The sequence below is a fragment of the Protopterus annectens genome, chromosome 2.part1, assembly GCF_019279795.1.
Source record: "Protopterus annectens isolate FY-2018-M chromosome 2.part1, PAN1.0, whole genome shotgun sequence".
NCBI lineage: Eukaryota > Metazoa > Chordata > Ceratodontiformes > Protopteridae > Protopterus > Protopterus annectens.
Genome location: NC_056729.1, coordinates 286,796,199 through 286,808,718, shown reverse-complemented (window position 1 = coordinate 286,808,718; position 12,520 = coordinate 286,796,199). Strand labels below are relative to the sequence as shown.

The 12,520-nt window shown below is 40.9% G+C and overlaps 1 protein-coding gene across 1 annotated transcript in view; it reads left to right on the top strand.

Moving 5' to 3' along the window:
* Positions 1 to 12,520, top strand: part of RRH (retinal pigment epithelium-derived rhodopsin homolog) — a 341,638-nt gene that overhangs the window by 273,357 nt on the left and 55,761 nt on the right. The window contains exon 6 of the mRNA XM_044062132.1: positions 6,922 to 7,100. Coding sequence (XP_043918067.1) covers positions 6,922 to 7,100 — 179 coding nt within the window. The remainder of the gene's footprint in view (positions 1 to 6,921; positions 7,101 to 12,520) is intronic.

The following is a 12,520-nucleotide window of genomic DNA, read 5'->3' as shown; positions in this document are numbered from 1 at the left end:
TATGAGGGGTACCATTGTGCTTTGTTGTCATCTGGTCATGGAATGAGAAAGATGACGAGTGTGGTATACTAAAAATATACATTGTACTTTGGAAACTACTACTGCTACAACATTTGACTTCCTGCAGATATCTGGCTAGGATACCTGAAGCTTGTAAAAGAAGCTCTCACTACTATGCTGATGAAAAATCCAGCAACACAGAACAACCTGCATTATATGCCTTAATCAGGAATATAGGTTGCATCATGCAGGGGGCAGTCTGTGTTCCAGTGTAAAACAAAGAGAAAGAAGCATTTTTTTTTGTGGCATCTTTGGAATATTATTATATTGTTTTTTTCTCAAGCGCTCAACCAGTCTGTAATACATATCAGTTTTTGTTTGGATTGTACTGGGAGGAAGAATCTCTTTTCACTGTTTCAGTGTTGCCAGGAGACTGACCTTTTTTAAATAATGTTCTATGTAACAATGTCAAAATATCTATTTGCTGTAAGAGTATGCATGACATTTGTGTTCTGCTCACCTATATTAGTTTCTTTCTGGCCATATTTCCTGGTAGTTGAATACTCCCCTGTGCAACACCAATGCCTATTTAATGCTAAGGCTGCACCCAGCTGTTACCTTGGTGGACACCATCTTTAGTCCTTTTAAATCCATAAGCCCCATCAAAACTACAGGTTACCTAACAAGACTTTCTTTCCATAAGTAGCTTATTGGTCGGTCTCTTGGCCAAAGTTTCTAGGCAATGATATATTCTGACAATATTTACACTTTATTTTGAAAGAAGTTTTATTAAATGTAATTTTCAAACTTCTTGAAGATGCAAAAAAAAAAAAAAGTAGCCCTACTTACAGAGAAGATCCAGAAGTACAGATTACAGTGGTTCAGTCACATATGCAGGAAAGCAGAAGACAATTTGGTAAAGCAAATTTGTTACAGACAGGAAGAAGGCAAGAGGGGACAAGGACATCTAACTAGGCCAGGAATAGATTGCATGAGAGAAGACCTGAGACAGGTGGGCATTACTGCTGAATAAGGAAGACAGTGGCTTTGAATAGAGAGAAATGGAGACAGTTGATGTGACACCCTGACCAAGAGCCATAACTAGGGTAGGGTAAAGGCATGGCTATTACAGGTGTAAGTTCTTAGCAGACATTTGGTGTCCTAATGTACTAGTGTAGCACCAGTATTAATCTATGAAGCTGTGAGGATATTGTGGGCAGTCACAGCTGAAGCAGTCAGTGTATCAGTGTGTTATGGTAACTGAAGAAAGCTGATACATTTACTAGATTATAGAGGTGTTTTTTTTTTCAAGTTTGGAAAGACCTTTATTTTTTAGTACTCTGCATTACATATGGGAGATGGTTCCAGTTTGGGGAACTGCACAGTGTGCCAGATGACCTACCTTTGCTTCTGTCCAACCCCATGAACAAATGTGCTAAAGGGGGTTGATGATGATAATAACTTATTGAGTGTAAATACTTGACTACTGAACTCAGTCAAATATAAAAGATGTGTTTAAGAGAGGCAAAATGTAAAAGATTTTCATTCTGGATGTGTTTTTGTTTGCATTCTTCTCTAGATAATGGCAGTTCTATTTGTTTATTTATGTTCGTTATTTATTTCCATTTAACTGGGATAATCTGACTAAACTGTTAGCCTAATTTTAACAAAGTCCCAGGGAGAAAAGCACCACAAATAACTATAAAACCATATGCCAGTATAAACAGTAAAAGCAATATATTTATAATAAGCAGAAATGAAAAAAGGAATCACATACAGTTGAGAGACTAAAATGTGTACTGTGGTAGTTGTAATAGGAAGATTTAGTATTATGGTTATTGTTACAAGTGTAAAACATAGAACAGTCCCTATCATAACTGTTGATGAGAAGGTGAGACAGGTGTAGGTTCATAGGTAGATAGATACTAGGCTATCTGCCCTAGGGCATTTATAAGCCTAGCCAGAGTGTATTTGGCTTCCGCCTCCCTATTAGATTAGCCTACTGTGCCTCTGTAAAGTAGGTCACAGAAGGTACCCTTTTAAGATTAGTTTACTGTGCCTCTGTCTGGCAGGGACACAGGAGAGATCCCAGGGGTGAATTTGCGATTTCCCATCCACGTGTCCAAATTTCGCTTGAAGGGGGTCAGCGAGGGGCTATGTCTAACATGAATTGGGATTCTATTCCAGAGTGAGGGGAGCCTCTGGGAAATAAATCTGTCCCTCCAGCATGTCCTATTTATTTTTGTGCTGAGGTTTAGGTCCCTGGAGCATGTAACTCTAAGGGACTTGGATTTTTTGAGGTGGAGCATGTCCATTAATTCTGGGTTTGACATGGCTTTGTACGTCAGGCATAGATCGCCTCTGAGTAGGTGGTAAGCAACTGAATAGAGCTGGAGTTTCTTTAGTCGAGCTGCATAGGACATCTGTTTGTAGCCCATGATCCTCTTGGTGAGGTACTTTTGGGGTCTCTCCAGTTGCTGCAGGTGTCGGGTAAGGTACATCCCAAAAGGGGCATTGTATTCAATTATGGGCCTGATGAGTGATGAGTAGAGGGGTACAATGACCTCTATTGATATAGATGCGAACCCTTTCGTGATAAGGTGGGCTATATAGAAGGTCTTTCTAACCACTTTGGCAACGTGATTATCAAAGGAGAGATTACTATCTATGTTGGTCCCCAAATCTCTAATTACTTCTTCCGTACTTAATGGATTACCACCTATGTGGTAATTTGTGGGCACCTTGTTTTTTCCAAAGGGGATGACTATGCACTTTTTAGCATTTAGCTTGAGGCCGTGGTTCTGGCACCAAGCATCCGTCTCTGTGAGACTCTTTTGGAGGATGCTTGTGTCAGCTGGAGATTCGATTATGGCCCCAGTTTGCAGTCATCTGCGAACTTTGTCAGCCATAATCCCCCCATGTTAGCCTGAACCTCAGAGAAGTATATACCGAACAAGAGAGGTCCCAGAACTGAGCCCTGTGGGACGCCACTTGTAACTGGTTTGGATTCGGACACGGCACCTGCAATTCGGACCATGTGGGTTCTATCTCTGAGCCAGTTTGCAGCCCATCTTGTGATATAGGGGTTGATATTTAAGCTGGTAAGCTTATTTATGATGCCCGAGTGGGGTATTGTGTCGAAGGCTTTTGCAAGGTCCAGATAGGCTGTGTGGACTACCTTGCCCTCATCTATGGCTTTGGTAACTGTTTCAAAGAAATCAACTAGGTTTAAGAGGCAAGATCTGCCCTTAACAAAGCCGAATTGGGTAGGGTCCAGTGTCTGGAGGCTCCCAATGTCTTTGTTTATGAGTTCCATGATAATACGCTCCATAGCTTTACAGACCAGACTAGTCAGGCTTATGTGGGCGATAGTTTCCGGGGTCCATTGTGGCACCACCTTTGTGGAGTGGGACCACTGTAGCTGTACGCCATTCTTTGGATACATATCCTGTAGTAAGGCTGAGTTTGAACAGTGACTTAATGTGAGGGTTCAGTTCTTCTTGGAGCTCATGTAAGACACAGCCTGGGACACCGTCCATTCCCATAGATGCTGTGTTTTTTGCTTTGGAGAGGGCAGCTTTAACCTGTGCATCTGTGATGTCAGGGAGGTTACATTCAGTTGAGATAGGCGTTTGCTCCTTTGGGGGGGAAGGGGGGAGAAGTTTGCGCTGAATCTGTCTGCCAGGATGTTGGCTATGTCTGTAGGTTCGGTATATTTTGGACCGTTATGCAACAATTCAGAGCATATCTGGGAGTTTCCGCCCATGTTTCTGACATAACTAAAGAAGGCCTTGTGATTATCTTTAGTGTCTAGGGCAATTTTTCTTTCGAAACTGGCCTTTGATGATTTTATGAGGGATCGAAGTTTCTTGCTAATACTGATCAGAGATGCCTTCCCTTTTTGGGATTTTGCTCTGTCATGTAGTAGCTTCCTCCTTCTGTTGTATAGCTTATATATGGCCGTGGTCCACCAGACCAGTCTCCTGTTTTTGGAGGAGTGAGTCTTGGTTTTATTTGGGATAGCACGATCCATGCATTCCTGCAGGTGCTCATAGAATGCATTTGTAAAGGATTCTGCGGATTGGGCTGTATTATCCTCTGGCCCAGGGGCTTTGAAGGATTCCACCTCAGTCTTGAGAAGTGCAAAGTTGGCTTTGGAGAAATTCTTTACAGTGATTTCCTTGGCTGGGGGTGGGGATGGGATATGGATGTCCAGGGAAATTTGTTTATGGTCTGATCTTACCAATGAGGGGTTTACCTCTGGTGTGGAACATAGAGTCCCCATGTTGGTGATGACCAGGTCCAATATGTTGTTCCCTCTTGTGGGAGTGGTGACCAGTTGTTCCATTGCGTTAGAGTTTATAAATTCAAGGAACCGTTGGGCGAGGGTGTTTGGGCTTGAGTAGTTTTCCCAGTCAATGTTTGGGTAGTTGAAGTCACCCAATAACATAGTGTTTGGAGAGACCTTCATATTCTCCAGTGTTCTCAGGAATGCCAAGTGGGGTTCCTGTAATAGGGAGGGTGTTCTGTAGCAGGCTACAAACTGAAAGGTAGTTTTGCCCGCTGTTAGTTGCACATGGATGGTTTCCGATGCTTCGTGCAGTGCCACTAACCTGGAGGTGTAGGTATCTTTGATGAATATAGATACTCCCCCTCCTTTTGTGCTTCGGTCCGAGTTTTGGGGCCGAAACGCATGGTATGAGTTATAACCTGGTAGTGCTGGGGTGCTCTCAGGAACCTTGAACCAGGTTTCTGTTACTGCACAGACATTGATTTTCTCCATACTGAGGAGAGTCTCGAGTGCGTGCATCTTGAGGTTTAGACTTCTGGCATTGAGTAGCATTACCTTTAGTTTTTTTATCTTTGGGTTGTCTATGGAGGTGGGTTTGTCCTTTGAGCCTTGCCTAAAAAAGGCACTATGGGGGTGGCCAATATACGAAAGCCTAAGGGTGACAGGTGCAAGCCATCCCTAGTGAAGCAACGTGGCTTGTTCAGCATGTCATCCCAGGCTGACAGACACTGGATCCCCTTTGAATGACACCAATACTTTAGCCAGTTGTTGAAACTGATCATTTTGTCTTTATACTGTGGCATCATTCTTGGTGAGGGCAAGATGCTACTCAAGGTCAGGGACATACCAGCCTGGGCTACATGGTCAGAGAGCTCCTCTATGTATCTTTTCATGTAGTCCAGGGTGGTACGTCTCAGATCATTCACACCAGCATGGACAATGATGGAGTCATACTTGTACTTGCTTTGGAGTGACCTGAGTACTTGCATTATGTGGCAGATCCTGGCACCTGACAGGCAGCTTACAGTGACCTTCTCCTTGTTCAGTCTGGTGAGTGGGATGTCAGTGTGCTGGACAATAGATTCCCCTATAACAAGTGTATTTGGTGTGTTGTTTGGCCTTATGGGCTGTGACTGTGAGGCACACTGATTTTGTGAGATATGTGATTTGTGGGTATTGTTGAGGGGTGGCTGTTGCTTGGATATCTGCTTAGGAGGTCTTTGCTGTTTAGGCAGATATTTATTTAGAGCCTCCGAGTATGTTTTTGTGTGTTTATGTGTTGGGTATGCAGATGCAATAGGTCTGTGTGAGACTGGATTTGTGGTGTGGGTGGTTACCTTTTCCTCCTGACTGACTGTGCCAGTCTTGGGTTGAGAGAGCTCTGCCTCCAGTTTGGCTGTGTAACTGCATCTCTCACATGTACTAGAGTTTGTTGGAAGGAGGAGAGGGTTGTCTGTGTACATAAGGCAATTGTAACATTGCCTCAAAATTCCCAGACTCACCAGCTGGACTGGAGTGTAACCCTGAAACTGACCCTTGGACATACCAGATTAGTATAGGGAACTGTTTTTTTTTTTACTGGCTAGTATAGGAAAATTAGGAAGACAGGTAGGAAGACAAATATGAAAACATGATGTGGGAGAACTGAATAGGTAGAGGAATGGTGGAATGAAGAATATTGTATAGTGAGAAAAAGCACTAATATATAGAAACTGGATGGTAGATTGTGTGGGGGAGAATGGATGCAACGAGGAAAAACACATAGTGAAAAACAGCTTATTAATGAAGAGAAAAGAGAAGGTGATTTGTATGTAGAAGATGGAAAGGATTGATTTTAAGAGGAAGATACTTTTGGTAAAGTGCTATGAAAAAAGGAATAATGAAAAACAGCATAATAATGTGAAGAAAAGAGAAGGTGGATTGTATGTAGGAGATGGGAAGGAAGGATATAAGAGGATGATTTTGTGATAAAGTAAGTATATTTAGGAAGATCTGTATCATAACAAAGAATTGAGGAGTTGGGGTACTTTCACTAGTTAAAATGCTCTTTTATGGATTTTCAGCTCTTAAGATATTTAAAATAGCTACATAAATAAAAAGATGAATAGTTTAATTGCACTTCGTTGCAAAAAAGCTCATAAATAAGAACAACAGTTGATAAAAAGAAACCAAAATAAATCTGAAATGAATACATTATAGATAAAAAGGAACAATAACTTGACAGAAAATGGGGAAAAAGACAGGTAAAATAGGCTTCATTCACTTCTGGTTCAAAAGTCAACACACATGAAGGATGCTGCTATAGTGAAATCACAGATTCTCAAACAAGGTGAAAAATAACCTTTAGTAATATTCTTTCTTTGGTCCCCTTCTCCATTGCAAGTGCCATAGAATCTATTGTTATGTTGACATTTTACTATTATTTCCTAACAGTTTTGATATTACAATATTGCTTCCATGTGGCACTTCTAAATGTTTTACATAGTGAGCAAAAATCTGTTCAGCTTACTTTTGTACATTATAACTATATTCAATAATATAAGAAAACAGCTCAAACAGAAGTCTAAAAATAAATGATTTACACCACTACACATCTTCTGATTACTAATGATCTATTACATATTTTGCAGATGTCTGTTGTGATGATTGTAATGTTTCTTGTGGCATGGTCACCATATTCCATTGTATGCCTGTGGTCAGCTTTTGGGACTCCCTCACACATCCCACCAGCCATGGCTATCATAGCACCGCTTTTTGCCAAGTCCTCCACATTTTATAATCCCTGCATATATGTAATTGCAAACAAAAGGTAAGTATTTATTAATCTTCAATTGTTATACTTCACTATTTTTTCTTATGATATGTTTAGACACCATTCATAAATGACTGTTATCAGGGTGGCCTGTGACTTTGGTCACACTTAACAGTATTTAGGTGGAGACTGTTAGAATCAGAGCACTGTTCGCAGAATGTAACTTGTTTACAGTTGTGTAAATTACTGTATAATAAAATGTATTCAGTAACCTAGATCTTTATACCATGCTTCCAAGAAGTGTTCATTGCAGGTAGGCAAGCTTCCAAACATTTTAGAACACTATACTGGATGACCTTCTCAAGAACATTTCTTGAAGAATGTATTGATAGTTTTGAACACTATTAGACAGTAAACTTTTTTATTCAGCATGTTTTATAACAAAGAAAGAAATGGATTGTGGAGTCAGTACATGTACCTGTTTGTAGCTGCTCATGTCTGTCCTTCCACTGTAGTGTTCTCTCGGTAGCCCTCCTTACTTAACTGCTCCGCTTGTTCTGTGTGCCCCTCTTCCATATCCCAGCTAACAGCTTCTCATTTCCTTTCTCCTCTGAGCTTTTGGCTCACCTCTGAGTGTATTAATTTTCCCTCTGTTCCTTGGTCCTTTCTCTAGTTTTTCCATTCCTTTATTATCCTCACACTTCATAATCTCCTACCACTTTACATTCCCTTTCTTTAGTCTAACTTTGTTCTTCTCCATCCTGTATCTTCCTATCTTCGTCGCAGTCCTTGTCATACACTTCAGTCTGATGCCTTTGTCCTTTACAGTCTCTTACTACGTACATTTGTATTTGCACTGACATTTATACTAATAGTAAACATGTTTAGTATTATCTTTTCTGTTGTATCTTTGTTTTACTGTATATTAGCTGTATACTGTAAGTTTTCATACTGCATTATAGCACTTCTTCCTGTCATGTATTACTGTACGTGTACTGCTCATGATTCATGTATGAAGTTTGTATTTCTGAGTAACCATATTTGCTTTAACTTGTAGTTTTTGCTTCTGAGGTTTCAGTAAAAATGCCAATGTCCCAGTTGAACTTAATTCATTAGTTTATTTTTAATTTGTTAATTGCATAGGTGGGCTGGTTTAAGAATCCTTCTAAGCTATGACCTGGGCCCAATGGGCATATACAAAGTACAGGCAAAAATACATAAAAAAAAACAAAACAACTAAATACAAAGTATTATAGTACTATAAAGAGTTCAGCTACATTTAAAGAAGCAATAAAAAAGTATATACACATCTGGTAATCAAATACATATATGTAGTTTAAATCAATAGAGATGAAGTATGCACAAACCAGTTAAGAAATGCTCAGTCCGTCAATTAGCAACTAAATAAATCAAAACTAAATAAATAACCCAATGAATAAATGATTAAAGAAAATGCAGTGAGAAAAGGCTGTGAAGAAAGTTTTTTTAGTCACCCATTAGAACATGAGAATCGGTTGGCATTCAGTGTCAGTCAGGAAAAGAATCTCTGCAGCAGTAAATAGAGGACTGAAGCTGTAGTGAAATTGTATTTGTACTCATGCTATCACAATACAGTAAACTATATAGTCTGTATACAAAAATAGGTGAGTGGTATTCTTGCCAGCCATTAGATAAACAGGACATGAGTCACATGACCATGTCCTTAGACTACTCCTGGAGCTTCACTCTCCATTCTAGTCATAAGAAATACTTCAAAACTGTAACGTATATTACTATTTTTACTGGCAATATGCAGGTGTTGTTGGCATCCCATATTTTGTTCTTGGAAAATGGCATAATGTATGAAATGTCTACATCTTTTTAAATTATTTTAACATCTGTAGTCCTCAGTCAAGTTGTTTTCTTTTGACAGAACTCATAGGCCAAGATTCAGAAACCTGTACTGTAATGCATAAACCTGTTTTGGGCATTTTTCCTCACTGCGGTATGCATTTCTGAGTCAGAGGCTGGTACAGAGGTACTGCAGTAAGGGGACTCCAGTTTGTAGTAGTATACTGGTCATGCCAGCAGTCCTGGGGTGTGGCTAATGTTAATTAGCCACTTGAACTTCCCTGGAACTTACCGCTAGGACTAGAATAGTGAAATAGAGTTCTTCAAAGAACAACTGCACCATGAGTGGTTAGTGGGGCTTCATCCCCCTGCACTACCTTACTAATGCATGACAATACTAACCCTAAACCTGCTTCTGTCCCTAACCCCAACCCTGTGGCTTACCTTACAAAAATTCTTTCTATAACAGTGCCACTACCCAAGATAAAAGGATACAGAACATGCACAACAATAAATCTACTCCCTTACCTATCCCTAACTGTAACCCTAACTCATGAACACTCACACATGCACACTATCTGATATAACGTGATCATATGCATTTTAACGACTACCACCTTTTCAGTCAAACATTCATTTTCTTGCATATTCCTGCAAAGCTATACCATATAAAACTTGAATTCAACCCAATGTGATTCATAGAAATGTGCATCACACATTTGTGCTTTTCGACTCACACAGAATTGTCAACAAAATGAGTTGTCAACCACTTGAATGGCAACTATATGCATGCTACTCTTTTAACCTTCTCAGAATGAAATGAAAGTCTTCTTAGGATACTAACGAATGAGCATAACATTTGCATATCTTTTTTAATGCAATGTTAGAGTCTTAACAGTGGGTGAATTTTTCTCAGACATATGGAACATCACATCATATGAAAATTTCCACAAGGTAGGACTTTTCTGGAACAATCCCCGGGATTCAGCAAGCAGCCGTGCAGGAATAAGTTCTTCCTGCATGGCAGGGACCGTTCTTATTCAGCATGGCAGTGCACCATGCATATTTATGAAGGTGCACTGCCATGCTGTAAAATGGACATGGTTCCATGTACGAGCGCAGGGGGTGTGTCTGAGAGCAGAGCTCTTTCAATACACATGTCCCCTGCAATCCAGAATTGCCTTTCAGCAATTAAAAATGAGCGAGAACACTCGTAACATCCCCAACCCATCAGGAAAACAAAAAATATGTGGTCAAAGGCGAAAGGGAAAATCGTCACTACCAAGCATACCTCTCAGCTGTACAGATTTTTGCAGAATGCCCAGATGTTTGCCTCATATTTTTGGTGTGTTCCCCCTAAAATGTGTACCTTTCTGGCAAATAGCTGAGGATTGAAGTCATTAAATAATGACAAAACATTTGAGTTTAAGACTCTACACATCCGGCAGAAAATTCATGCTAATGTAAAACCTATTAAACAATGACCCCCCCATTAATATTCCAAAACGTGCACACTGATTGGTCAGCATGCCCATTGTAAATCATACTTTAGTCGCCTGGACTTTTTCCATTAGTATAAGTCTTTTTTTTGTGTGCGTGTGGACAGCAATGGAGAAGTTGCTGTTATCTTGCTATGTAACAAGATATCTTAAAAAAAAAAGCAACGGAGGTCTTCCTTTCTCCATTGCTTTTTTTAAAGCTGTCTCGCTATGTTTCTTTTAACATAGCGAGACACCTTTTTGAAAAGCAACGGAGAGCTTCCTTTCTCCATTGCTTCCACAGACAGCTCTGATGTACTGTGTAACCATACGCATGTGCAGTACATCAGAACTGCCGCAGAATACTGGACAGCTGCGGAAGGGCAGCAAGAAGGCATTATACAATGCCATTATTTAAGAAAAGTAAGTATCTTATTTCTTAAATAATGTTGTATAATAGCAATAACCCACTTCTAGGTGTGGGTAATGCTGGATTTACCCATGGTTGTCTTTGTTTGGCACTCGGGCTTTGCCCTCATGACCAAACCACATCAACCGTGGGTAAATCCAGCATTACCCACACCCAGGTGTGGGTTATTGCTTAATTATTCTATCAACTTTTTAAGTTTGCAAGAGCAATATTTAAAATCCATCCCTATTTGTCCCCCCATCATTGTAGGCTTTGTCCAGATATTTTTCTCGAAGAGGTTGAGAGGTATGCTACCAAGCCAAAAGTTATTAGGATAACACAGGTAGCATAGCTGCCCATTTCTTCTACAGCAACAGATGTGCATATACACAGAATTTGGAGGTACATTTGGGCACTCAAATCCCTCAGAGGGGGTGAGGACAACAAAAATCCATTGTGATACCAATTAGACCAGATTACGTGTCCAGCGGACATGTGTTTGAAATGGACAGCTATGTATGGGGTGACATTTTTTTGTGGGAACAGATTGCCCTTTTTTGTTTTTTCAGGTGAGAGTGGGATGTTGGGGAGGGGTAGTAGGTGTATTTGGGGAGGTAGGTTGGGTAGGTTAAAAGACAGGACACACAAGATGCATACAGAGGTGTATATGACACATGTGGGGGTAAACACCTTGGACGGGTGGGGTGTTTGGAAGTCGCAAGCCCATGAGCCCCCAAATGGAAACAGTGGGACTGAGGTCCCCACCCATGGGCAGTCACCACTGCATCTTCACAGTCCCAAAGGTGGCCGTGCTGGGGGCTGGGAAGGAGGGGCAGGCTCAACCTCTAATTGCACCACTCGGCCCTCAAGCGGGCGTAGCTGGTCTTGAAATATCCTATCAATCTCCCTATGCATCATGGCCCAGACCTGACAAAGGGTGACTGGTTCCTCTCCGCCCCCGCACCCAGGGGGGGGCCAAGCCCCATCCCCTGCAGCGGTTCCACCCAAAGGTGGTGCAGGGCCTATGGAGGAGGAGGTCCCAGGCTGGGCCCCAGACATGCTGGTGCCCGGTGCCATGGTCAGCTGAGGTGGGTCTGCTGGGACCGGCCTTCCCATACGAGCTATGGTGTTGCAGTTTACAGACAGATATGGGTTAGTAATAGCCAACAGCATTCAGGATTAGTTATAACAGCATGCACAGGTATACCCATTAACCCAAGACATCAAATTTAAACCAGTTAAATAGCGAGCAGAACATGTGCATATATGGAACAGCAGTGGCCATTACAACAGCATGCAGGTTTTATTGATGGCAACAGGCCACCAATATGGGTGTATTTTAACATGGCACATGCATAGAACCAAATGCGGATATTTGTGAACCAATAGGACATATGTCCCAACATAAGTTTGGAGAGTAAACATACCCATTGAGGTGTATAATTGGGTTATTGTTGCACATATGATGGGGGCAAGAGAGAGACTTCAGTTAACAACTGACATATCCCTGTAGTTTTCACAACTTTCTTAGTCACTGCAGTGATCTATCCCTTACATGTATTATTACACTACCCATTGGCCTTACTTTGTACAATGGTATGTTTGTAGATTAGTATATACATGAACTGTGTCTAACGTATAGTCTATACCTTTTACCTGTTATAGCTGTTGGGAAGATCTTTGTTAATACTACCTGACAATTTCTACACATACTCCCAAATTCCATGTTGATATTATACACATACACCTCAATCTGTTAT